The 27,310-nt window shown below is 38.5% G+C and overlaps 2 protein-coding genes and 1 long non-coding RNA gene across 5 annotated transcripts; 2 read left to right on the top strand and 1 right to left on the bottom strand.

Annotated features, from left to right (window-relative positions):
- The first annotated feature begins 404 nt into the window (after positions 1-404).
- On the top strand, positions 405-17,095 carry tcerg1b (transcription elongation regulator 1b (CA150)). Of its 2 annotated transcripts, XM_008427462.2 has the most exons (21): positions 405-522; positions 5,496-5,739; positions 6,432-6,584; positions 7,250-7,538; positions 7,624-7,866; positions 9,594-9,653; positions 10,539-10,739; positions 11,440-11,546; positions 11,655-11,743; positions 11,837-11,997; positions 12,105-12,186; positions 12,295-12,430; positions 12,924-13,013; positions 13,115-13,233; positions 13,401-13,551; positions 13,911-14,075; positions 14,768-14,950; positions 15,093-15,272; positions 15,400-15,483; positions 15,583-15,683; positions 16,367-17,095. In XM_008427462.2, the coding sequence occupies exons 1-21, from the start codon at positions 476-478 to the stop codon at positions 16,566-16,568; spliced, it is 3,087 nt and encodes a 1,028-aa protein (XP_008425684.1). In that variant the 5' UTR covers positions 405-475; the 3' UTR covers positions 16,569-17,095. The 2 variants fall into 2 exon arrangements, with proteins under 2 accessions (XP_008425684.1, XP_008425685.1); XM_008427463.2 differs by lacking the exon at positions 9,594-9,653.
- On the bottom strand, positions 1,800-3,441 carry LOC103475660 (uncharacterized). 2 transcript variants are annotated; one of them, XR_535350.3, is made up of 3 exons: positions 2,995-3,441; positions 2,388-2,502; positions 1,800-2,293 (listed from the first exon to the last, which is right to left on the bottom strand). It is a non-coding gene; the product is annotated as an uncharacterized LOC103475660 (long non-coding RNA). The 2 variants fall into 2 exon arrangements; XR_014090845.1 differs by having other exon boundaries at positions 1,800-2,290.
- Positions 17,096-18,166: 1,071 nt separating the features above from the next.
- On the top strand, positions 18,167-25,997 carry pcyox1l (prenylcysteine oxidase 1 like). Its single transcript, XM_081615515.1, has 7 exons — positions 18,167-18,513; positions 19,427-19,633; positions 19,760-19,934; positions 20,815-21,026; positions 21,371-21,511; positions 22,781-23,192; positions 24,434-25,997. The coding sequence occupies exons 1-7, from the start codon at positions 18,405-18,407 to the stop codon at positions 24,681-24,683; spliced, it is 1,506 nt and encodes a 501-aa protein (XP_081471641.1). The 5' UTR covers positions 18,167-18,404; the 3' UTR covers positions 24,684-25,997.
- The last annotated feature ends 1,313 nt before the right edge of the window (positions 25,998-27,310 follow it).

Here is a 27,310-nt window from a genome sequence, read left to right as displayed (position 1 = left end):
TTTATATTTTTTAATGAGAAATACTGAATGGTCACTGAATGACTTTAGGGCAGGTCATTCAATCGTGGCTCGATTTTAAATAAAATATCTTAACTTTGAAGATACAGGATGGATATATTTTGAAGTGTATTTTGAACCAAAGTTTCACTGGTAGGTATAACTGACCTGTGCAAACGTTTATTGCTTACATTAAAATGTACGTACATTAAAATGCACAACAGAGTTAGCACTAACGCAGCATGAAAAATTAGCAGAACAGCCTATTTTTAAAATCCTTAGCTCCACGCTGAACAAAGATAAACTGATAAAAGAAGGCCAATAAACATTTAGCTGAAGGATCGCGAGAAAATCTGTGTCCAATCGCAGGGCACGCAGCTTGAACTGGACCGTTATGGACGGCAACGATCAACCAATAGAAACGTGTGATTACCTTTTGGGGGCGTTTCCAGGAAGAAAGCGGTTACACTTTCCTGTAATGGCGGACCAGACAGAGAGCGAAACTCTTGGGTTTAACGACAACAGGTCAGCTATAAGAAAAATACGAGTTTACATCAAAATGGTTAAAGTGTAATATTAAATACAAATGCAGATTTTATATGCACCTGATCGGGGATATTTACGACTGAGACTTTTGGCGTTTTTACTTGTGAATGTAGCCACGGCAGCTAACTAGCCTGTAGCTAACTAGCCTTATGTTGCGCCTCTCCGTCTATAACACGCGGAACAGATACTTTCCTAATCCTAAAACGACTGTTTAGACCAGAGCCCAGTCTTATATTCTCACAAGATGTATATTTACATTTAAAAGCTTGTTAGATAAATCACGTAAGATGTTTAGGTAAACAGCAGTCCGCTCTGTATATTGAATGAACGGGGTGGCTATTAGCCTGACTAGCAAGAGGCGACAATCACAACATGATTGATTTTTGTTCAGAGTTATCTGAGTATGACCCCAAAGCATTTAGTATATAAATGTGTTGGTTAATAGACTACATTACTACAAACACATACAACAAAAAAGCTCACATACACGTATAACCTATAAACATGTGTAGTTTATACACTGCAAAAAGTCCCCTTTCAAAAACAAGAAAAAAAAGTACAAAAATAGGGTATAATTTTCTTAAAATAAGAAAAATTATCTGCCAACAGAACAAGAAAATTTATCTTGTCAAGATTTTCTAAAACAAGAAAAAATATCTAACCAAGATAAACCTACAATATCTTAAAATTAGTGTATTTTTACTTAAAACAAGCCAATTTTACTTATACGAGTAAGATATATTATCTTATTTTAAGAAAAATTATCTCAAGTAAAGAAAATGTTACTTGACACTGAATTTCTTAAAATAGCGTAAAATTTTCTTATTTTAAGAAAAATGTTCTATGTATTAAGAAAATAAATCTCATATATTCTATTTGTATTAGTAAAATTGGCTTGTTTTAACTACAAATACACTAATTTTAAGATATTTGTAGGTTTATCTTGGTTAGATATTTTTTCTTGTTTTGGAAAATCTTGACAAGATAAATTTTCTTGTTCTGTTGGCAGATAATTTTTCTTATTTTAAGAAAATTATACCCTATTTTTGTACTTTTTTTTTCTTGTTTTTGAAAGGGGACTTTTTGCAGTGTATACCTAAATCTAGTTTATTTTTATTGTTGCATAGGATTAAAATATATATTTTGTCACAGCTTTACTCAAGGTTCTTATGCTAAGACAAAAATCCAAAAATTGATCCTGTGAATACTGGAACAAGAGATGGTATTGGCTTGCTGAAATGAAGACATAAGTTCAATTACTTTTGACATCTTTATTACGTTTAAGTTTCACATAAACACAATAAAACATGACTACTGGTCAGAATTTAAAGTCTGGATGGGCATCTGATTCTGAAACAATCCTGTAAAATGACAGAACAATGACGATCTGACACATCTGCCGCACTCATAAGATGCACTAAGAGTCAAGCAAACCAAATTGTCCAAAGCAAAAAAAAAATCTTGGATTAGATGTCAACAATAGGAGCTTCCCCCGCAATGAACTTCTTCCAATAAGCCATAGCCTTTTATATGTGGAAGTCTTGCCTCAGTTACGGACGGCGTTCTCAAGACGTCTGTCAGCAGCACAGAGAGGAGTGGCCCCACACACGGATGCTGAAAGGTGTAGTAGCTATGATGTCCTCCTTTCAGAAGATCAGGGCAGGCATGGTTCCAATGGCCAGTAGAAAGTTGGTTTCATGATCACCACAGAGCTGAAAAGTGATCTTGTTTGAAGTTGTTGGGTCATCTGCTAATTGGAGCACAGACAGAAAAACAATCACAAAACAAACCACGTTTTAGGGACTAATCAGTGTAATGATGAATAAGTATCATAAATTTCTTACCTCAAGAATGTGAAGGATGCCGTCACTTGCATTTCCCAAAGTGACTTGTAGATGGTGCAATACGTGATTGACAATGTGTCTGGCATAGGCTTCACCATGGCAACAGTTTGGTTTACTTGAAAAATTAAACAAGTCTTATTTTAGTTTATGTGCTCAATTACAATATTACATGAATTCAAGATGGCAAGACAGTCATTTTAATTAAATCAAACTAGGACTACTTAAATTCACCAATCAAAAATAGTGTTTAAAATATCCTGGTAACAGTGTGGAATATCTAACCTAGGCTTTTAGACTCATTGCATTTAAGTTTTTAAATTACAGCACATCAAACACCCTCAGTTAGTGAAATACTAGGCGGAATTTCCCTTTAACCATTTCCCGAATCATAAGCTACGAATGAGAAGCCACCTTAGCTATGTTAAAAAACGGAAGCTACCAAGAACTCGTGTCGATATTTTTAAGCCACAGCTATTGTGGTTAATAACTGTTCAAAGCTCATATTCACAAGAGCTGCTCTTTAACCGCGGATGAAAATTGGCATATCACGACATGCTAACTAGCTTCAGTTAGCTTATCTTAGAAAGACAGACAACTTTAAACTTACCTCTCAGTACAGCAGCTGTAGGGTCTATACACGTAAAAAAGTCCTCCATCTTCATTCATGTCCAACCGAGATTAGAGAATTTGCCAAAAGAAAATCTTATAAAAGTACAGTAGATAAAAGCTTAGTTAGGCTGTTACAACTGAATTAACGGTTAATCAGGGCAGTTAAATGATCTCTGGCGTTGCCGTTAGTGATGTGCGGATTGATACTGAAATATCGATTCTTCCGATACCAGAACTTAATTCTTTAAAATCTATTGTCAGATCCAAGGATCAATACTTTCAACACTTTAGTAATTTGAGATAATGTAGATTAACAAGAGCAAGTTAGAAAGTAACTAAATTATTGAGATCTTGCCGAAATGAAACGTTGTTAATGGGAACTACTTTTTCTTCCGCCTGGTGAGTATGTAATGTGTAAGGACGTAATGCCCAAGCGCAGCGTGCTGCTGACTCTACCTCACTCAGAAATGAACATGTTGACAGATTATTAAAAAAGTGACACGGAGCCATTTCAGCTGTCATTTTATAGTAGTTTTAATAATTAAACAAGGATGTGTTTAGTAGGGTTATTACTTTACTAATTTTCTTTTTTTTAGTTTGCAACTCCATTTTCATATGTTTTGTATATTTCTGCTGAATTAAAATAGCTTATAGTAAACGAGATTGTTCTCAATGTACTTCTGAGTTTAAAATGAGTGCATCAGAGTACATTGTGTTCTTTTTATGAAGCCAAGATATGGATTACATTTATTTTTTATTTAATTAAGAAACAAATTAATTGTCTTTTGCACAAAGTATGGGATCTGCATTGCCAATACCACCTTAAATTTTACTCGGTATCGGATCGGAAAGAAAATCTGTTGTATCGAACATTAATACTATCTCACTGACATTTTGGGCGCTTTCCCATGTGGATTGTATGATGTCATAAAAGGGGTTACAAACATGATGAATAAAATATTGTTCAAACTAATATTAGTAACTTATAAAGTAAGAATTTGAAATATAAACCAAAAGTTAAAATATTTATCATGACATTGAGCTAATCAATGTTGTTGATTCTAATCTCATTGTGTGGAATACCAGCCATTTCAAATCACACATCAATAGAAATTTCATGACATGTCAGTAAGAGGTCCCACATCTTGCATCAAGAAGATCAAATTAAGAAGGTCCTTAGCAGATGGAAACATGCCAAGAATTATCTTGATATATAATCTGATATTGTTTCTGAAATTGTTGTGTTAAATGTCAATCGTTTAAATATTAAATTATAATTTCCTGTACACTCTGCCAACTTATACAAGAATATAAGTTCATGGGTTTTTTTTATTTTTCATTGACAATAACACAAAGGATTCCATTTGGACATAGTCTGTTTTAATTATCTGAATACATTTAATTAAGTATGTGATTTCGCTTTCTGTGCTTGAAATAAGAAATTTTTACTTATATAAAATAAGTTCTAGACTTGAAGTTTGATTGGTAAATATTGATATTCTAGATTCTAGCACATATTTACTCATAATAAGTAATATTTTCTTAACATTAAGCTTTTATATCTTACTGAGATAATTAAGTACAAAAACACTTAAAATAAGAAAAATATTCTAACATAAATCCCTCTTGGTGAGAAAAATTATCTTGTCAGAAAGAAAACAAGAAAAATCTCCTTAATTTAAGATATTTAATCTTACTAAGATTTCAGTTTTTGCAGTGTACCGATATAATACCAATTTTAAAATATTCTTCAGACTATTGTTGGCTTTTTGGTTTGCACTGCTAGACTGTTTGCAGATTTAACATGGGAGACATTCTGGGAAGATACAGAAGTGATCTGAATGAATAATACTGATTTTTAGCTGATTGTAATTTCCCTTGAAGAAATTGTAAAAATATTTTGAACCTAAATTGATTTGTTTTGGAAATAAATGTCTATGGTAAGATAGTGTATGTATAAATAAGTCCCAGTGAAAAAGAATTAAAGCATACCTCCTTATCTCACTTTTGCTTGTTGTTTTTATGTTGCACCTGTATCTCTAAATGGGCATCACATCTCAGCAATCTGCATTAAACAGCTCCACATAGGACTGGATTTCACTAATGATTCAAAATAAACTAAGAATAAAGTTGACTTTTTGAACTGTTTTAATATTGTTGTTTTGCACAGTTTACGGAGTAAATCCATGTACAAAGCATTGCTAACTATAAACATCAGTGTTTTTTGTATTCCCTTAGGAGATGTTGGGCCATTAGCTCAATTGGTTGAAATAAATTTTTCAAACTACTGCCAGTGTTGCCTAAAACACAATTGTAAATTACAAATAGCTCCTCTTCTGGAGCTTTGGTGTAATACTTATAACTTAACGATTGTTGCTTAAATGCGAACCACCTTCACACATTTGCATTCTACGTATGGTGCAGCTCTAATTGTCTTTTTGTATTGTGCATTGAAGAGCTGCAGCTTGAAGCATTAAAATCCTTCACTTTATTGACCAGAATGGCGCAGCAGGCAGTGCGGTTCCGCAGCCCTGCGCCTGCCACTGCCCCCGCACCTACGCCAGCCCAGACCCCAGTTTTACGAGGCCCTCCGCCACTGCTAAGGCCACCGCCGCCTCCATTTGGCATGATGAGGGGCCCGCCGCCAAGACCCCCGTTTGCCCGACCTCCCTTTGACCCAAACATGCCGCCTATCCCACCACCTGGAGGCATGCCACCACCCATTGGACCTCCTCACCTCCAGGTGAATGTTTTACATATTTCTGCAACATTAGCACATCTTTCTGTCATTGTGTATGCCATATTTCACAGTCATTATAACTATATTACGCGATGTTACATATTGATTTCATGCTTTACGTTCGGAGAGCTCTTTGTTTTCCAACATCCGGCCGCAGATGGAGCACATTGCTTTGTTATTCAGTTGATGCAAAATCTATTCATTTCCTATTTGAAAGGACAGTTGATGCTAGTTATTACACCAAGATGTCCAGCGGTTGCTTTTTCACTTTTTATATTCGCAGTTTAAAGCAATTGTAAAATGTTGTTGCAGCAGTTGCAGAGAATTAACAGGTGTAGTTTTTGTAGTGTTTGTTTTATTTTTAGTAGTTTTCAAAAAGAGAGAAGCAGTGAGCAGACATGAATAATGCTTTTTGTGCTTTCCTCTCTGTGAACCTTACAAGTTCAGCTTTTAGAAGACTTCAGCTCATCAGAGAAGGATATGACTTAACATGTTTGATGATCTCTCTAGCTGTTACTGTAATTGATTCTTTAATGCAGGGAGACTTTCTATAAATGAGTCCATGAAGCATCAGCCACTGTGAATTATTCTTGAACTAATTTTCAAACCTGCAGGTTTTCTGTTTGCTACAAAGGTTTGTTTTGTTGTGATAGAAAGTCTGAAAGCCAAATGCATTGTTGCATGTTCTTCTGCAGAGGCCTCCTTTCCTTCCCCCACCCATTGGCAACTTGCCACCTCCTCCAGGGATGCTGTTTCCTCCTGGGATGCCTCCTGTTCCTGCATCTGGAAACCCAGCTCTCAATCCTGCAGAGGAAATCTGGGTAGAGAACAAAACGTCAGAGGGAAAGGTAGGATAAAAACTCCCATCAGAATATTTTTCTTCTTCATTTTTTTCATTTATCTTAGGGATAAGAACTTGATTGCAATTGTATTTATAAGGGACAACTGCTTAACTCAAGCACAGATCCTCAGTCCGAACCTTTTTGGCTGCATTCTCTTGAAAATGTGCGTTTTATGGTTAAAAAAGCTAAAATTTAAAAGCTAAAATCTACCTGTTTTGTAATAGCAGTGAAAGATGCATTCAGTTTTTGTAATCTACTGAGGTGATTATTGCTTTGTAAACCTGCAAAACTAATGCTGGTGACAAAATCATAGATTGAAAACAAATTGAGAGATCTTTTGCTGTAAAACAGTTTTACTCATTTAAAGTTAATGTAAATGAAATGTACACATTGAAAGCGCCTGTTTCTGTCCATTTCTCCAGACAATGTAGATCTCTATCTTGACTATAAAATATTCAAAATGCTGCCAGAATATGTTTCCTTTTAAGTGTTTAAAATGTTTTAAAAAACATAAATACGTACTTTGAAGTGTTTGGAATATTTATTTAACAAAAAAGGAGGGAGAAATTGAGTTGAGGGAGTAAATAAAACAGGTTTAGCAGATTCCTACATTGCTGCTAAGCTTTTCAATGAAAGAAATAACCTTGTTTGATGACTTATTTCCTCCTCAGACATATTACTACAACGCTCGGACCAGAGAGTCATCATGGAGCAAACCAGACGGTGTGAAGATCATCCAGCAGTCTGAACTCAACCCTCTTCTGGTAGCGGGGGCTACAGCTGCAGGTTCTGGTGCGAACGTGGGCGCGACCGGACCCGCTAGCACCAACAGCGGAAACACAGCTGCCAGCACGGCGCCAGTGGCCTCCCCCACTCAGGCCCCGACCTCTATCCCGACCCACACGCTGACATCGAGTCCAGACCCCACCACCAACCCCTCGCCCTCTGGGACCATCGCAGGTAAACAAATGTTCCTCGGCGCTCAGCGCGTCAGCGAACACGAAGTTAAAAGTTCCTTGTCGTTTTTGTCTTTCTTACCTCACAGCCACCGTTGTAGCAGACCTCCCCCCTGTTGCCACTGTGACGTCCACTGTTGCTGTGTCGCCGGTCACCGTGGTGACCGTTTCCACGGTGCCGTCCCCTGTCACGGCGGTCCAGACTGTGCCACTGCTGCCAGCAGCCTTGCCTCACAGTGTGGCCCAGCCCACTGCAGCCATACCTGCCTTCCCACCCGTCATGGTGCCACCTTTCCGGGTGCCTTTGCCAGGCATGCACATCCCTCTACCAGGTGAGAATGACACCTGCAGCTCAAAAGCTGCTGTTCTAATGAAACTGTGGTGCATATTTAATGATTTTTAATTTTAGGTCTTTATGGGCAAATTATAAATGTTTTTGTCTTGTTTGCAAGTGTTGCTTTGTGGCTTATTGTAGCAGCCTCTAGTAGTGCAGCGTAGAGTTCAAAGTAAAATGTTGCGCTGTATTCATACCTCTTTAACTTTTTCTATTGCATCCAAAAACCTCTTTGTATTTTATTTAGTAGACCAACACAAATGATTGTAAAATGTTTTACTAGATAAAAATCTGACCATGCATGTATACTGCTCAAAAAGATAAAGGGAACACTTAAACAACACAATATAACTCCAAGTAAATCGAACTTCTGTGAAATCAAACTGTCCACTTAGGAAGCAACACTGATTGACCTGACGAGGGTCCCCGTTGTCAATCAGTGTTGCTTCCTAAGTGGACAGTTTGATTTCACAGAAGTTTGATTTACTTGGAGTTATATTGTGTTGTTTAAGTGTTCCCTTTATATTTTTGAGCAGTATATATTAAAACCATTCTACCCTGAATAAAACCATGTGCAACCAGGTTCCCTCAAAGTTCAGCTAATTGGTAAATAGTTAGTTTGTGTGCAGGCATGTTGCAATAAATCAATTAATTGTATAATAAATTAAAACGAGCTCAATAATTTCCATTTGGATGATTTATTATTTTTCTCTTTTTTACTAAAATCTGGATGACAAAAGTCTTTAGTCTGTTGCATTTTTCTCAGCTGGCTCTTTTTCTGAAGGACAGTTTTGTTAACAGACTTCAGTAGCCATTTTATTTGTTGTTCTGGTTGTTTTGTTTATTTATTTTGGATATGAAATTGAGTTTAAAGTTTATTGATCTGTCTGAATGTGTTTTCAGATTTGTTATGGTGACAGGCCTATTTGTGCATTTTGATCTTAGCATAAGTGCATATGTTGCATATGTTCAGATCTTAATCAGCATCATGCTGTGCTAATGTTTCTCTTCAGCAGGGATAGGAAATGTGAATGGAGCAAATCTCAGGACTGTAAACAGATGAATTTGTTCAACACTTGTAGTTTAGATTGCACTAGAATGATTCGGTCAAAGCTAATTGAAAATTAAATTTCATAAACACTCTTCATCTGATCAAACAGAGTTTTACCAAGACAGAATCTGTTTTGTGCAAAGCTTGTGGAGACGAAACCCAATATTGTTCTAAAAGGTACCGACTCAGGGGGCTGAATGTAATTAATGCTGCAGCATTCAACTTTTTATTTGTGAAAAGTGCTAAGGCCAACTGTAACTTCCACAATTCTGCACTACAATGACTTAAATATAAATGAAATGCATTGAAGTTTATGGTTTTAGTGTGAGAAAACAAGAAAAAGTGCAAGAGGTATGAATAAGGAAAGGCACTGCAGATCTCAAGGGTTTTCTGGGATTCATATAAAATGTGGAAAATGGCTCCTTCCAGTCGTTTCAGTTGCTTCGTATGAATTAAATTATATACAAGACAACATGGCATCCTACGCTGTGATGTCCCTCAGTGTTTAGTGTAAATAATTTAATCTCCTCAGATTCAGAAATATGAGATTTCCAACCTTTTTGACGCCGGTTTGTCCGAGTGGGACGCCACACACTCTTTGCACACCATGGTAGAAGATGTCCAGTTTCCTGCTGTGTTCAATCCCCATGCTTGCTTGTCCGTTGTTCTTGCAGGTGTAGCAATGGTGCAGATAGTAGGTGCTCCCTGTGTAAAGGCAGGCCCCAGCGCCAACGGTAAACACCCAGCCGCTCGCTCGCCTCTCAGATCCACAGTAGATGGCATGGTAGTGAATGATATCTACATGCATCGTATGGTGTCAACATGGCGTCGTTTAAAACCAGTAGCATGGTGTTGAATGCATCCATTCGCTGTACAGTGGTGACTTTTTTCAGCCATTCCAACAGAAAGAAACAGAATGTGTAGCTTTGTTATCATTTCTCATTAAAGTTCTGGTTTTATCAGAACTTTATATCTTATCTACATTAATGTTTAGCTATGATGTTTTTTCTACCAACAGTTGGTTCAAAACAAACATCCTTGTGCTCTCAAGCAAACTTTTTAAGGTTTGACTTCAAGATGTGTTGTCCTTGGGATTGACCTTGTCAGTTTAGCTGCTTTTTATTTACCGTGTTCAGCATCTAAAGAGAGTTTGTTGGTTGTTAGGAGCAGCCTGTTCTTAGAAAGGAGAAAACGACAGAAGAGAAGCCGTCTCTGTCCCATTAACACTAGCTGTTGTTGCCCTGTAGCAGCTAATTCGGGCTACGTGTTGTGGTCATGTGGTCGTCTTCTTCTGTGGCATGGTTGTGAGTGTGTGGTCACTACTTGTTTTTTTTTGTTTTTTTTTTGTGTGTATTTGGCTTGTGTTATTTGTTAATTAGTTGTTTATGGTGAAGGTGTTATTAAATGTAGTAATTTTATTCTACAAATCCTCTTCAAGTGGTATTTTGCTTTTCATTCACAAGCTGCCCCTAAAGTTTCTAAAATGTTTTATGAAAGCCATTCAGCCGGGTTTTTTTCATGCTGTTTTCTAAATGTTCATTAACATCTTAGTAAATCAGACATAACTCACTGTAGAAAATAATTAAAATGAATGTTTTCCGTCTGTTTTCCAACAACAGGCATGCTCCCTGGTATGGGCCCGCCTTTAGTTTCCATGATGCACCCGCAGCTGACGCTTTCGCCTGCTCCGGCGTCCATAGCCGGATCGCTGCAGCTTCCTGAGTGGACGGAGTACAGGACAGCCGATGGGAAAACGTACTACTACAACAACCGCACGCTGGAGTCCACCTGGGAGAAACCACACACCCTCATAGAGAAAGGTAGAAACTTCTGGCTTCTGTAAGTTCAGCTTCACTTCTAAGCTATTTAAAACAATTGAACAGACATTTAAATTTTTGTTTGTTAAAAAGTTTAGAAAGTTTTGCTGGACGATAAATTGTCCCAGAAATTATTGCAATAAATGATAATATTGTTGGTTTGTGACCATTTGCAAGTAATATAGTGGTGATGACATAATAACGCAAGAACGTATTCTGAAAGATCGACGAGCTTTAAATTCTAATGAACATTTAACACTGGTACTGTTTATCCAAAATCAATAAACAGAAGCAATAAATAAAATTAATTATGAAGTCTCTGAAAACAAAACTGTCCTCCAAAAGATGGGCTAGCTAAGACAAAAGCACCAGCCTGAAAACTTTTGTCATCCAGTTTTTGGTAGAAATTTAGAGAGAAAAGAGAAAAACAGGAACATTCTATACTTGGATTAAAATCCTTGGTATCTGACACTGAACTCTGAAAAATGAAGTAGTTTATGTGATTTGCATTTATTATATTCCATGGATATCAGCAGATCTGCTGACTACGCTACTAATTTAATTAAACAGAACATTCTTTTAATTTCATGTGTTAATAGTATTATCTAGTTCCATCTGAACTACCAGGATGGATGTCATTATGAGGTCTTATTCTTTCCTCCATGTTTTTGTTTCTAAACGTGTGTATCTGTTTTTTTCGTAGAAAAAGAAGCGGAGAAGGCCAAAGAACGTCTGACCCAGGAGGAAGCTGAGGCAATGGAGATGGAGGATGATGATATAAAGATGGAAAACACTAATAATATGAAGGAGGTCAGTAAACAATATGAATAACAATCTAATGGGAATATTACAATAACCTGCAACCGAAACAAAAACAACACGAGATGAAAACCTGTTTCCCCGTCTCTGTTTGTCAAGGAGCCTAAAGAAGAAGAGATGACTGAGGAAGAAAAGGCAGCTCAGAAAGCCCGGCCTGTCGCCACCAACCCCATTCCTGGCACACCTTGGTATGCATCCCACAACGTCCACGCACCAACATAATCGCTTCTTACAGGAGAAAAAAGACAATGAAATCAATTTTTTTTTGTTCTTTCCATCAGGTGTGTGGTATGGACGGGTGACGACCGGGTTTTCTTCTACAACCCGACCACACGGCTGTCGATGTGGGACCGGCCCGAAGAGCTGGTCGGCCGATCCGACGTGGACAAACACATCCAGGAGCCGCCACACAAGAGGGGCCTGGAGGACAGCAAGAAGACGGGTGAGCAGAACAAAAACAGACTTTTTTTTAATTTGAGGCTTTAAGCTGCAACAGAAAAGGTAATTTTAGCAGCTTTTACGCTAACAAAGCTATTTTGATGTACTCAGGTATCAGTAAGGAGGAACCAGAGATGTCGCTGGCCACTGAAGATAGTCCAGATGAGGAGCCAACCAAATCCAAAAAGAGAAAGTAAGTCTGCTCATTTCATGTAAAACCATTCACAGGTTGAACCACTCGTTTAATTTATTATTCCTTAAGCTCTTCTTCACCTTGTGATGGTTTGATTCCCCCTGACAGGAAGGAAGAAACAAAGGAGGCGGACTCTGAGAAGGAAGCAGCCATGGAGGCAGAGTTGCGAGCGGCCAGAGAGAGAGCGGTGGTGCCCCTAGAGGCCAGGATGACCCAGTTCAGAGACATGTTGCTGGAGAGAGGGGTAACAGAAACGACCTTCTAAGTACCTCAAATCTTATTTGTACAGCTCTTGTCATGCAGTTTTAAATTAAGTCTGATATTGTCTGTTTTAATGCAGACTTAAACTAATTAAAGTATGCAATAAAACATTAAAAATAACTATTTTGAAAACTTTCATAAAGTCAACACTTAAATTCCCTCTATGGATTAATAATAATATTTATTAATTTTAAATATATTGATAAACAAATCTGATTTGCAGTATGAAAGTGTAATTATGTTTGAGTACAACCTGAAAATATCTCCTGTTCTCCACCTTATGAAATGCTTACTTGTCCATCTTATTGAATATTAAAGTCTACCTTTATCATCATTACTGACATTTTCAGTTTCTCAGGACATTTTTTTTAAACTTTTTATAGCTTAGCAGAAATTTATTGGATTTATTTCTTTATTTTCTTGTTCAGAAGAATCGTAGTTTTCTATGGAATAGCAGTTTGTTGTCCTGCTTGCAGGTGTCTGCGTTCTCGACCTGGGACAAAGAGCTCCATAAGATCGTGTTCGACCCACGCTACCTTCTGCTCAACCCAAAAGAAAGAAAACAGGTTCATTTTCTTCATTTCTTCTTTAAAATTTTTTTTATCTAGTCTGTATTTCTTTTTTTCTTTTTTCGTCCTCCAGTCATTGTTTATGATCGTGTCCTCAGGTTTTTGATCAGTATGTGAAAACAAGAGCTGAAGAGGAAAGAAAGGAGAAGAAGAACAAGCTCATGCAGGCCAAAGATGATTTCAGGCGGATGATGGAGGATTCCAAGCTCACATCCAAGTAAACAAACCAGCCATTTTTATTCTGAATGTTTCTGAAGATGGTTGTGAAACTTTTTTTACTGGTTTGTTCAACAACCAGTTGTGGATATTAATATATGATCCTTGTTAAACTTTCACTCTAATAGACCAAAGTGACACTGGTTTCTTGCTTTCAAATCTTTGCAGAACAACATTTAGTGAATTTGCCATGAAGCATGGAAGAGATCCAAGATTCAAGGCCATCGACAAGATGAAGGACAGGGAGGCGATCTTCATCGAATTTATGACCGCTATGAGGAAGCGAGACAAAGAAGACTCCAAAACCAGAGGAGAGAAGGTAACGCTAACCTAAACCTGCGCTCTGGTTTTAAAAGGTTTGATTTTGAATTGCAGAGCTTTTGCAGGAAGCTGTTTTCTGTTGTTAGAAAATGTAATTGATCAGTGGTAGGAGGAATTCACACATGCAATGCTTAAGGGTTGTAACTAGCAGAAAAAAAGTTTTTCCTAGTTTAGCACCATGATGTGGGGTAAAAAGTCTCTTTCTTTGACCACAACAATTCTCTTCCGATTTAATTAAATAACAAATTTTCACAGATTTGCAGCACAATCCTTAGCTGTACTCATCATAAACTTAAATTGTACTTTGCCACAATTCTGGAAAGGTTTGCTCACGAGTTTTACTTTTTTTCTGCTCAGGTTAGGCAAGACTTTTTTGACCTGCTAAGCGACCAACACGTGGAGGGAAATCAGCGATGGAGCAAAGTGAAAGAGCGGCTAGAGACTGACCCTCGGTACAAGGCTGTGGACAGCTCCGCTCTCAGAGAGGAGCTATTCAAACAGTTCATGGAGAAGCAAGCAAAGGTAGGAGCAGCTCTTTGAACAGAGGAGAACGGACCGAAAATGTGTCAAACTCAAGGCCCCAGGGGCCAAATCTGGCCCTTTGGACTCCAGAGGGACGCATAAATAAAACCTTTAATATAACAGTTGTGTGCTTAAATATTGTATCAATCTAATCAAAGCAGTTTTTATTCATATACTTCCAGATTGCATCAGTTTCTCCAATCATGGAAAATCAACAGATCTTTGCACTTTTTTTGCAATAATGCATAAATATGACTTTACTGCAAAATGTCCACCAAAGTTGTCAAAACATTGGGTTTATTTGATGCTAACTCCCACCTGCAGGTGGCAGTATTTCTGACTTCTGCAACATTGCTTCCTCAGCTTTACTTGATGTCAAATTATAGCCCATTATTGAACAAAAAGTTACCGTCATACATAACTGCAAATATTGCAAGATATTTTGCGAACATTTCTAAGTTGGCCCCACAAATCTGTGATTTTCATTGCCAAAAATAAAACTACATCAGTTTCAAAACATGTCCAGCATAATTGAATTTTAAGACACAGCTATCGATTAATATTGTTAATGGGTTTTGTCAATGCATTCTGACACAACCGGCCGTTTAAGAACATTATGACATTGACATGGCCCAAAGTGAAAATGAGTTACATCCCTGCATTAAGGTAATAAAGTTTTCTCTGCCCTGCAGAATGTGGACATTGACAAGGAGCGAGAGCTGGAGCGGCAGGCTCGCATCGAGGCCAGCCTCAGAGAGAGGGAGCGGGAGGTGCAGAAAGCCCGATCGGAGCAGACCAAAGAGATCGACCGAGAAAGGGAGCAGCACAAACGGGAGGAGGCCATCCAGAACTTCAAAGCCCTCATGTCTGACATGGTGAGATGCTCCACGGTTTCTGTCGCTGGTGCTGCAACACTATGATCCTTCCTGAATCTTCAAACCTCCATATTTGTTTATATTTTTTGTTGCATACTTTGCGATTATCTTGGCCGTAAGAGATTTTCTGCCCCTCCCTCAGGTCCGTTCTTCGGACGCAACGTGGTCGGACACGCGCCGCAACCTGCGGAAGGACCACCGCTGGGAGTCGGCTTCCCTGCTGGAAAGGGAGGAGAAGGAGAAGCTGTTCAACGAGCACGTGGAGGCGCTGGCCAAGAAGAAGAAGGAACAGTTCAGGCAGCTGCTTGACGAGACCAGCATGGTGAGAGGTTAAAACATGACGCAGAAAAATGTTCAAATGTAAGGAGAACTTCTGGGAAGGTTTCCAGCCTGAGCGTCACTTTAACTTTTTAAATGAAGCAGCTTATTTAAAAGTTTCGTTGTTGCAGATCACACTGACAACTACATGGAAGGAAGTCAAGAAGGTCATCAAAGATGACCCCCGCTGTATTAAATTCTCCTCCAGTGACAGAGTAAGAGACTTTCTAACTCATGCAGCAAGTCAACAAATTAACTCAACGAAATCCGATTTGTGTGGTCTTCATGTTTTATGCGTTTATCTCTTTTTGCAGAAGAGACAGCGAGAGTTTGAAGACTACATCAAAGACAAATACATCACGGCCAAAGCTGACTTCAGAACCCTGCTGAAGGAGACAAAGTTCATCACGTACAGGTGTGTGTCTTCAGCAGGAACCCTTTAAAAACTGCATTACGGACGGGCAAAATGGACCTAGAATTTTATCACAATATTTTTTGGTACTATTACAATAATAAAGATTACGATTAAAAGAAATCAATCACTTATTTGTAATTGTAATGGCCTACAAACACAAATATTATTGAAAAACATTCCTGTTTGAAATAAGCGTCTCAGGATGAAACCTAATTAAAAAAGTGAAATTTATAGCATTAAACTGTTCACAGTAACTGCACTTAATCATATTTTCAAATTTACTGATATTTACTGATTTTCTCGTCTCACGGTGGAGAAAATAGTGAAAATAACTTTTCCAATCATACTGTCAGTTTTGTTTCTTTATGCATTTGTTGAAACTGTCACTATGCCGATAGTCTGATATGAAACAGATAATCAGAAAAATTTAATTAAGCTCCTGTTTTCCTGTAACGGTGTATGCAGCGCGTTCACAGGGTTGATTGGTAGCGTTAAGATTGTTTTCCTGTAGTTTTTACTAACAACCTGTCAGAGAACTACAGATGAAAATTGGTGCCAAGTCTGGCATGGCTGTTTTAATGCACTCATGTTGATTAATATAAACTGTCCCTTATGAAATAAATTCACTGCTAAATTCAAAGAAAGTTCATGTTTTTGTGGCTCTAATGGTTCCACTTTTCCAGGTCCAGAAAGCTGATCCAGGAGTCGGACCAGCACCTGAAAGACGTGGAGAAGATCCTTCAAAACGACAAGCGATACCTCGTGCTGGAGTGCGTCCCAGAGGAGCGCAGAAAGCTGATCATGTTCTACATCGAGGATTTGGACCGACGCGGCCCGCCTCCTCCCCCCACCGCCTCTGAGCCGACGCGACGCTCCACCAAGTGAACGGCTGGATCGCCACCATGACCAGTGACCTACTCCTCCCCGCCCCTCCCTTTGGCCAGAGCATGACGTCCCCCAGCACCTCCTGAACCCCAGCCTTCAGGCTGGCCTCGCAGTGTTATTGCTGGGGGCTGACTTGCTTAGAGATGAACGGTTAAGGTCTCTGTGTTATGCCATCTCTTCATCCTGCGTTTAAGGTCACAGCAGGGAACAGAGGTTGACCTGATCTCCAGTCGACTGTTGACCTCTTTACCTCTGAGGGAGAGGAGAAAGCGGTGAGGCTGTTGTCTGAGCAGCCACACAGATGTAAGATAGCTGATGTAAATGAAGATGTGTGTCTGAGTATGAGTGTGGCGCAGGCATGTTTAATTGAGTATATGTTTGAGGCGTCCTTAAGCCTTACAGCTCCACTGTGCCAGTCACCGTTTCTGCGGCACAGTGTGAATGTTAGTTTCAGCTCAGTGGTTTACTCCAATGTCACAGCAGTTTCTCTGTTGAATGAAATAAAAGCAACATCCACTGTTTTTCAACATGAGGTTCTGTTGATTTGTTTTTTTCCCCACATAGCATGTTTGAAGTGAACAATACTGGTGGAGACGGTAGCTTATCTTGAAATATAAACTGAGGAGGTTGCATAAATATATAAAATATAATATTTTAGCTTAATAAATTGCTCAAATTGAGTGCTACACAGATCAGGTGAACAAATAAATTAAAAATACAGATTAATTGAGCCGGCCGGGAAAGATTTTTTTTTTATTTTTTTTTTTAAGTACTATACTAATATTACTGATTAGACTGAGGCATCTGAAAAACATTAAATCTTAATTTCAGTTACTATTTTGTGTAGAGATATTGAAATCAATATATATATTATATATAATAAAAATATACATTTTAGTGTTTGTATTGAGAAACGCTAAAAAATTTGTCACACTTTTCTAGACCAGCCGTGCCATTTCTGATTGGTCGAAATATGTTACGTCACAAGCTGTTGCCGGACGTGTACACTCGTTCAGTAGTAGCTACCGCTCCTTTTCACGTCGCCGGCGCAAGATCTTGCTAAAAAAATACTGGAAGGTGCCTCATTTCAATATGAGAATATTTCATTTATTTGAACCAACCAACATTATTGCTATTAAACTATAGAGGGCCACATATATTACAACATTTAAAAAATAATATATAAGTCAATTTAATAAATACCTACTTAATTAAATTATTTATTGAGATACTGTCACAGTAAATTAAGTATTTATTTAAGATTTATATTTTTCCAGTGCCGCGTTCTAACATGAAATAATACAGTCAAGATGATTGGTCTGAAATTGACTTGATTGCGCAAAGTAACCAATCAGATGTTAGGGCCTATTCATACACAGAGACATAACATATGATGAGATTCTTCACTGCCTCCCCTAATATTTAGCTTTCAGTTTTACACACTAAAGTATTTGAAGGTAAGATAGCTTAAATAATTTTTTTTCACAAATTAATAATTAAATTATTTTATACTACCCTATTTGAATCAGCCATAGATGACGATGATGTTTATGCCGCTCTGGCTTTTTGAATAACGGAAAGATTCCGCCAATTTGGCGCAAGCTGGCATATAAATGATGCGGACTCTCTTCTCTGCTACCGCATCCTCACGGTCATCTTTGTACTTCTTTGTGAACCATATTAAACTTAATTAACTGAATCACTTCTCAGTAAAATTAACCTGCATCATATTTTTTCTAAGTATGTCCCTCCAAGCGAAAGAAGGGAGATAACCTGAACCTAACCTGCTGGTACTGAACCGAACCCTCTTACACTCGGCGCTGCTCCCAACCGGCTATGGGCGGCTTTCAACTCCCGCTTATCGCGGTGGTGCTAACGGTCTGCTCAGCTGTCGGAAACCCGGAGACACCCGCTCATGAAGACGGTGCTCCGCCTTCACGAATCGGTAAGAAGAACTGTTCACACCCATAGAGGAATAAAACATGCAGGCCCCTGAAGGCAGCCGTTGGATTCAGCTACTGTTAGCCATGGTGGCTAGCAACACATGACACAGAGATGAAAAATAAAACAAAGGTTAATTTGTTTGTTGCTCATTTCTGAAAGACACAGATGTATAGCTGCTATTATCTGGCTGATAAAAACATTTGATCAGTTTAAAAAAAAAAAAAGTATTTTCACTGGTTCATTCATTGTATTTAATTTTCTACTGGTTTCATTGCAACTCTGTGTCGGACCGACACGGAGAGTGTGTAATTATGAAATGGAAAGTTAAAAAAAAAAGTTTCTTCATTTGTATAAATAGAAATCTGAATCTAATCAGAATCTGTACATGTGAATCAGCTGTATTTGAATTTATGTGTGTACTTTGACTAGGTCATTCTAACTCATGTACTCGGAAACGTTTGTGACCAAAAAATGAGATGAAATGAGTGGAAACACTTTTTCACAGCACGGTGACAGTTGAGGCTTTCAGAAATGTTTTCGACAGAAATAGTATGAGAATCTTTGTCATTGTATCCACATTTTGTATGGACACTTATTGACCCAAAGAGAGTATACGAGATGTTTTTAAGGTTTGAAAAGGTAAAAATAACACCTTAAAATGATGAGTTTATGCTCAAAGGATTTCTAAACAAGCTAAATATTGAAAGAGACATATTTCCCATGTTTTAAGTGAAAAAATCTGCCAATGGAACTAATACTTTTTATCAATATTCAATAATTATTGACTTAAGCAAGCTCAAGTTATCTGTGAATTTGTGCAGTCTTATTTTAAGTGTGCCAAGATATTTGCACTAGAAACTAGACAAAATGCATAATGCAATGCAAAAAATCTAAAACTTTTTTCTGTGCTCCAGCTGTGGTTGGAGCAGGTATAGGAGGCAGCTCGACGGCCCATTTCCTGCGCCAACACTTCGGTCCTGAGGTGCAGGTGGACGTGTTCGAGAAGGGCGAGGTCGGAGGTCGCCTGGCCACTGTAACCGTCAACCACAATGAATACGAGTCTGGAGGATCCATTATTCACTCCCTCAACCTGCACATGCAGGAATTTGTCAAACAGCTTGGTGAGTTATAACAAGTTTTAATAATGGCAGGGATATTCAGTCACAGAACATTTAAATATTTTGTCTGTCCTCACAAAAAGACAGCTCATTGCTTAGAATCAAATTTCTTCTCTCACCTATTTAAAGGTTTGAAATACCGTCGAAATGTGGCAGGAAAGACTGCCGTTTTTAATGGTGAAGAGGTGATTTTGGAGGAGACCGACTGGTACCTGTTGGATCTGTTCCGGCTTTGGTGGCGCTATGGGATCAGCTTCATACGGCTGCAGATGTGGGTGGAGGAAATCATGGAGAAATTTATGAGGTAAAGATGAAAATTTTGATGTTGCTGTTTGTTTTAGGGGTAGCAACGTTACAACGTTTTGATACTGATATTGTAGCTTTGAGAATTGACAGGAACCTAAGTTGACCTGATACGATATCAGCACAAATCATACATGCTTTTACTGCTTGTTCTGCAGTGTGAAATCTTGGAAAAGGCTTGAGGAAGTGATATTAATCAAACAAAAAAACAATGCTCAAGAACAATAAGTATAAACCAATGTGTCTGCATGCAGGATGTAAGTGCTGCTCGTATCAGTGGGCTTGTATAATCCAATTCTCTCTTTTTTGCCTATATTAGATCAATTTCCGAAATCAGATCAAGACAACCTTGTTTTTTTTGTTTTTTTTTCTTGTTAGCTTAATAATGGTACTTGAAACTGCTTGCTGCTAACATTACATGTCCTTGTATATATTTAGGAACCTCATTAGACTTTTTCAGAATGTATTCTTGTATTATTATGCCATTACCATTATATTACTTAAAAATGGTCTCAAAACAACAATGTTGTCGTTTATTGCAATAACTTCTGGGACAATTTATCATTCAGTGAAACAAACCTATGTATGGAGGATGTTAATGAAGAGAAATTTGTTTTTAATAAAAAAGCATCCGAGAAATGAATTACAGACTCAATTATCCAGACTTTGTTTCTTGCTTCGATGTCTGCTTTGAAACATTAACCGACCTGAAATAAATCGGCCTCCTCCCTCAGGAAGTGATTCATCTCTTTCCATTCAAGGCAATCTCATCTTTCCACCCGTTTTTGTTCTGCACTGATTATTAATCATTTCGGACACGAATGAGACAAATGTATTGACGAGTTTTCTAGATTTGTCTGTAATCTGTGTTTGCCATCTAGGATTTATAAGTACCAGGCTCACGGCTACGCCTTCAGCTCCGTGGAGGAACTCCTGGACTCTCTGGGAGGCAGCGGCTTCATCAACATGACCAGACGGCCGCTCTCCGACTCGCTGCTGGAGCTGGGCGTGTCGCAGCGCTTCATAGATGAGGTCATCGCTCCCGTCATGAGGGTCAACTACGGACAGAACGTCAGCATCCCCGCCTTTGTAGGTCAGCTCAGTGTGAAGCAATGAGGGGTAGAGGAAGAGGAGGAGGAGGGGGTGAGGAGATGAAGAGCAGGGAAGTGACAGGACAGAAACTGGTGGTGAATTCAGAGGGCAATATGACAAAAGCATCCACATCTCTGCTGATATAGGTCAGCTCAGAGGGGAAGAGAAGAGAGGCAGGAAATGAGTATGAGAGGCTGGAAGTCGAGAAACGAAGAGGGGAAAGCGAGGTGAGAGGAGGGGGGGGTGGCCTATGGGAGCCAGGGAACAGGAAGGTGTGTAGGCAGCTGATAATTGGTTTATAGCTCTTGGCTTCATTTCTTTTCTCTGTGTGTGTGTGTATTTCAGGTGCTGTTTCTTTGGCTGGTGCCCAGAACAACCTGTGGGCGGTGGAAGGAGGAAACAAGCAGGTGTGTTCAGGACTCCTGAAGATGGCTAACGCTAACTTACTGAAGGCTCAGGTCACATCTATCTCCCCGCTCCACTCAGGTATACCTCCACTGACGTTTTCTGAAAAAAGATTATTTTAATCTTCTAATCCAGTTTAATTTAGATTTGACTTTGTGTTGCTGCGCGAAGAGGATTAGCCATTTTGAAAATGAGGGATCAGCAGTTTTCTGCCGATTCATCCTGAACACGAATAAGTTCTAAATTTAGTTCAACCATGTTAAATGCATTAAATACATTTTCTTCTCCCCTGCTCTCTTTGCTTACATAACGGTAAAATTACCAGCACAGCTTGTCCTTTCATTCACAGACTTTATTACTTTCGTCATGAGAAAACATAACTGAAATAAAGTGGCCACTTTAGAGTACATTTATTATTCTGGTCACTTCAAAATGTCAATGCAACAGAAGGGTTTAGTTTCTGATGTCACTTCACATTTCTCCTGTAAAAAAAACTACAATTCAAATTTCTTAAAATTATGAGCTCCACAACACCAGTGACGGGAAACAAATAGAGACGGATCCAAGACTCCTGCTAGTTGGATAACAACGTCTGAATTTAAGCAGCTAAAAAATACTTTTAAATTCCTGCTTTCCCTTTGTAACCCCTGAAAAAGTATTATTATTATAGCCATCAAGAAAGAAAAATATTTTTTATTTGTTTTTTTAGGTTTCAGCTTTAATAAATTGGTCAGAGAACAGGATTAATAGTTTGACTTCTATTTTTCAATACATTTAAACAGAAAGCTTTGTGTCAAAACGGGTTTCTATCTACATTTACGTCTTTTAAACATTTACATTGCGATAGACTTGTGATCAATATCAGTAGATAATCCATCTGATTAGAATTGTCAATAATTTCACTGAACTCTGATCCAGAACCGCACAGCATTCTGGGGAATGTAGGCAGAGAAAACAGTTTATCCTCTCACAGCGAGCTAACCAAGGTTAGTGTCTTCAACTAGCTCACTGGTTACCTAGCAACCACCTGCTGTGTAAGAAGAAGCAGTTTCAAGTTCCCCCTAACTTTGGTTACCTAGCAACGGCCTGTTGAGAGCTTGTTCAGTAGCAGTTTAAGGTTTTGCCACTCTGCCTCATAACTGCTTAAAAATAAAAAGCAAAGGTGTGGAGTGAAAATTGCGGATAAAACAAGGAAGGTCACATTACTAATATGGCCGTGTTATTGATTAGTTTATATATATATATATATATATATATATATATATATATATATATAAACTAATCAATAATTAGTTTTTTTGATAATACTACACACTTCTCTCACTCCTCTGTCTCACTCCTGTACTTCAGGGGAGGTGCTGCAGTACCAGCTGAACTTCACCGCAGCGTCAGGAGTCGGATCAGAGCTGTACGACATCGTAGTGTTGGCGACTCCGCTTCAGGTCAGCGTCGGTTCGGGACTCCAGTTCCAGGATTTCGCCCCTCCCTTCGACGAGCTGCCCGGCAGCTATCATGGCACCGTGGCAACAATCGTTCACGGCTACCTCAACACGTCTTTCTTTGGTTTCCCGGACCCCCGCCTGTTCCCGTTCGCCAGCGTCCTCACGACCGAGACGCCCAGCCTGTTCTTCAACAGCGTGGCCAGCGTTTGTCCCGTCAACATCTCAACCGGCTTCCGGCGCAAGCAGCCGCAGGAAGCCGGCGTCTACAAGGTGTTTTCACCTCAATCTCTGGACAAATCGCAACTCAAAACGCTTTTCAGGTCAGTTGAATAAAGTCAGTCAAGTTTATTTGTGTAGCTCAACAACAAAGCAAACACAAAAATACAAAGTCATAAAAGATGGCGTACAGTCAACAACTTAGAAAACCTTCAAAATCATCCAATCGAATATGTTGGTCAACATCAAATATGTTACTTTAAAACAAGATTTTAAAGTTTGTTCCAGATTTGTGATGCATAAAAGCTGAACTCTGCTTCTCCATGTTTGGTTCTGGTTCTAACCAGAACCAGAACCAGAAGACCTGCAACATTTGGTTGTTGATCATGTGACTCATCTGATGTGAAAAACGTGTTTCCATTGCAGTTCTGCAAAATAAACCGATTTCGATTTGGCCAAATAACCACCGCATCCTAGTGCTGCAAATTTTCATTGAAAGATTAAAAATTTTTTAAAGAAATTGCCCTGTTTCAATTAAGCAAATTTATTTTCAAAATATCAAATTTGGGCAATTGTATCATCAATGGAAACACAGCTAGTGACTTTGCTTTTCATCCATTGTTGAAATTCTTCAGATCAGGGATTTTATGAGGCCTTTTAGCCGACTTCATGTTTTTATCCAGGTTCTGGTTAATCATAGTTAGTGGGCCGAGTTTCACAGTACCGCATATTTGATCAGAGTTAGTAGTAACTAGTTACATTTACTCAATTACATTCACTTGAGTAACTTTTTTGAAAAACTGGTTTTAGACGTATTTTTACTACATTGTACTTTCTACTTTTACGAGAGTAATTTTATGAAGTATTTCCACTCTTGAGTAAAGTTTCTGGATTTTCTTCCCACTGAATAAAAGACAAACATGTTTTAACCAGAAATTCACCAGACACAGACACAGACCTGCAGCTTTGGTCAAAGTTTCACAAGATTTATAATGAAAGAAACTGATTTGGAAACATTTCTTTTGTATGACTTGGTTATTTTTTTGCTACTTATATGAATTATTGTTATTTTGGTCCTAAAATTTCCACTTATCTCTATATTTTGGTCCGTCTGATGATGTAATTTTTAAATATTAAATGATTGGTAATTTGATCAGTTACTCAGTACTTGAGTCGACTTTTTACCAAATATTTTTTCACTCTTATTTGAATAATTTCTTGGACGCTTGCTTTTTACTTTTACTTGAGTGAAAATAGGTTGAAGTAGTGTTACTCTTACTTGAGCAAGGTTTTTGACTTCTGTACCACAGTGAGATATAAATGTTGTCCTTCTGGACCTCTGCAGGTCATACTATTCGGCCCAGGTGACGGAGTGGCAGGCCTACCCTCAGTACGGCAGCAGCCAGGGCCTGCCGCCTGTGGAGCTGCACCCCAACCTCTACTACCTCAACGGCATCGAGTGGGCCGGCAGCGCCATGGAGATGAGCTCGGTGGCAGCCAAGAACATCGCCCTGCTGGCGTACCACCGCTGGAACAAACAGACGGACATGGTGGACCAGAAAGATCTCATGCACCGGATCAAGACGGAGCTATGATCCAATCAACTCAAAGTGGAGAAAAGTCAGCTGTAGAAATTAATCTCAAAAGGATTTTTTTTGGGGGGGGGGTGGAAACTGTGAATGTGTACGGTTTAGTTTATCTTAACTTGCAAATATTTAGCCTTAGGATCTTTAATCAAAGAATTCCAAGCTTCTTGACGACGTTTCTAAAATAAAATCTGCCTGTTGCTGTAAATTAGTCCTAAATCAACTTAAATAAAATGAGAACTTGAGACTTTTAAAACAAACATAAAACAATGTTTTAGTTTCCAAGTTGCTTTTGCCTGTAAAATAATTAGAGGAGAATTGATGCATGTTGTAAGACTTTAATGGGATGTTTTTTATTTTTGTTAATCTTCTTTCCACACAAAGAAGAATGTCAAGCAGCCAGTTTATATTTTGCCTTGAAGTATCTGGACTGTTGCTTTGCTTCTTAGTTTTCAGATGTGAATGTTCATTACTTCATGTAACTATAATAACTCAGTTTGTAAATCCAGCATGTCCTTCGTTTGGGGGGTCTGCTTACAGTTTTGTTTGCCAAAGAAAAACTCAGAGAAATTAGCTACTTGTTTAAATTCACCAGTCAGTCCCAATAAATTAGAGCAACATTAGAAATGTTCAATGTTTTAATTCAGAAAGTAAAGCTCTTGTGATTTATAGATTGATTAAACACGCAACTAAACACATTTCTGCTAACTTTAACAAAGTTAGCACATTTTTATAAGAAGCAATTAAAAAAAATTAAAATATTTTGATGTGGTTCCCCCGGTCAAAACTAAAGGTGAAAACTTCACAAATATCTGGATTCTGATCCTCTCTCCTCTTCATTGAGACTTTGGGAACTTGACTTCCAACTAAATTGCAAAATCTACTTTAATCTTTTTGCAACTGAGGAAAGGTTTATGATTTAAAACAAGAAAATAAACGGTTCTGTGTGCAGCTGTACTGTGGAACATGAGTATATGTTATGTCTGTATCCTTAAAATTCAACTCTTGAATAGACTTCAGCCACAATCCTAACAAGCTGCAGCTAAACCTTATATACCACATTTTTTCCTTCCACTAAGCTTTCCATTAAAATGCTTCTATACAGCACTCTATGACCAGCCGGCTTCTTTTTTTATGGATTATGATGTCAGCCTCTGTATGCTGGATAACCTGGAAGTCAGAGTCTTTCCATTGATTACATAACATTTCTGTATTAGAAGCTTTTTTATGTTTTGCTTTATGTAATATTTAAACTGTCTCAGAAACATGTTTTTCTTTATTGGCTGCATCAATTTAATGAACTAAATAAACTCTTTTGATATATTTCTGTGTGGCAAATGAGTAAATTTAAATTTCAAGTTGAATTAGGGTAATAAATTAACTTTTCAAAGGGCTTTTAGTAAATTAAAATGTAAATGTGATGATAGTTTCCTTCACGATGGGATCTCGATAATGGAGTAATCACAGCTATGCAGTGACTTATCACAGTGACCACTGGTGCTATGCTCTTTCCCGTCGCCTTTTTTTCTTCTTCTTTTTTTTAATGATTCCCCCTTCCTGTTTTTGTTGCGTAATCCAGCGGAAAGAATTTTTTTCAGGGACTGGAGCCAGTCAGCTTTCACACTGGACAGAAAACAAAGCCGAGCGCCGATCTGCTGTTGCTGATAATTTACATGACACATTTTCTTTCCAGTCAAGCATGAGAGCGACACTAAACTCATCCCTTCTCTGAAAATGTAAAACTTTAAAGGATGATGTTGATCTGTTTCTGGGTTTGAGCGGTAAATGTCGGTGAACGGAGAATAAAATGCTTTTCTTGTCTTCTGACTTGTCATCTGAATATCTTGTGACTGAAAGGGGCTTTTGTTAATAAATAATGTGATTTTGTCTTGTGATTAAACTTAATTTATCTCTTTAAGATTATAAATTGTCTACAAGTGGCATCAAGGTGCCTCACTTTGGTTTTTTAGTTTTCTCACTCCTCGAGTCCATAAGCAGAGCTGTGATCTCGTCACAATGGGGATGCCTGCCGTCGTATTAAATTCCTGTTTTATATATTTAATTTACAGCTTTTATTTTTTTACTCCGCTCTCCCTGAACTCAGTCTAGTTCATCAGAGAAGAGAAGGCAGTCTAGGTTTTATGTACGAGTATTTTACACTTTATCGCTACATGGGGATGCTGAGCCTTTTCTAGAGATGAGCTTTAGATAGCAGACAACTTTTATAAATCTAATTTTATTCATTCTGTCTTTTGCCTTATTTTAGTCGGAAGCAGCCGCACAGTGGCGCAGTTGGTAGAGCTTGCAGCGAGAAGGTTCTGGGTTCGATTCCCGGTCTTTCTGCATGGAGTTTGCATGTTCTCCCTGTGCATGCGTGGGTTTTCTCCGGGTACTCTGGTTTCCTCCCACAGTCCAAAAACATGACTGTCAGGTTAATTGGCCTGTCTAAATCGCCCCTAGGTGTGTGTGTGTGCATGGTTGTATCTCTGTTGCCCTGTGACAGACTGGCGACCTGTCCAGGGTGACCCCGCCTCTCGCCCGGAACGTTAGCTGGAGATGGGCACCAGCAACCCTCCCGACCCCACTGAGGGACAAGGGTGTCAAGAAAATGGATGGATGGATGGATAGTCTGAAGC

The sequence above is a fragment of the Poecilia reticulata genome, chromosome 14 (assembly GCF_904066995.2).
Source record: "Poecilia reticulata chromosome 14, P_reticulata-male-v2, whole genome shotgun sequence".
NCBI lineage: Eukaryota > Metazoa > Chordata > Actinopteri > Cyprinodontiformes > Poeciliidae > Poecilia > Poecilia reticulata.
This window is presented reverse-complemented; position numbering and strand designations above follow the sequence as displayed.

What these genes read in the sequence shown, in the direction of transcription:
- pcyox1l (XM_081615515.1), top strand. Translation starts at nt 18,405, where the DNA reads ATGGGCGGCTTTCAACTCCCGCTTATCGCGGTGGTGCTAACGGTCTGC. An exon ending in TGCTCCGCCTTCACGAATCG is followed by an intron (nt 18,514 to 19,426) that starts GTAAGAAGAACT and finishes TCTGTGCTCCAG; the next exon opens with CTGTGGTTGGAGCAGGTATA. An exon ending in ATCATGGAGAAATTTATGAG is followed by an intron (nt 19,935 to 20,814) that starts GTAAAGATGAAA and finishes TTTGCCATCTAG; the next exon opens with GATTTATAAGTACCAGGCTC.
- tcerg1b (XM_008427462.2), top strand. Translation starts at nt 476, where the DNA reads ATGGCGGACCAGACAGAGAGCGAAACTCTTGGGTTTAACGACAACAG. An exon ending in CATGCACATCCCTCTACCAG is followed by an intron (nt 7,867 to 9,593) that starts GTGAGAATGACA and finishes TTGTTCTTGCAG; the next exon opens with GTGTAGCAATGGTGCAGATA. An exon ending in ACACTAATAATATGAAGGAG is followed by an intron (nt 11,547 to 11,654) that starts GTCAGTAAACAA and finishes CTGTTTGTCAAG; the next exon opens with GAGCCTAAAGAAGAAGAGAT.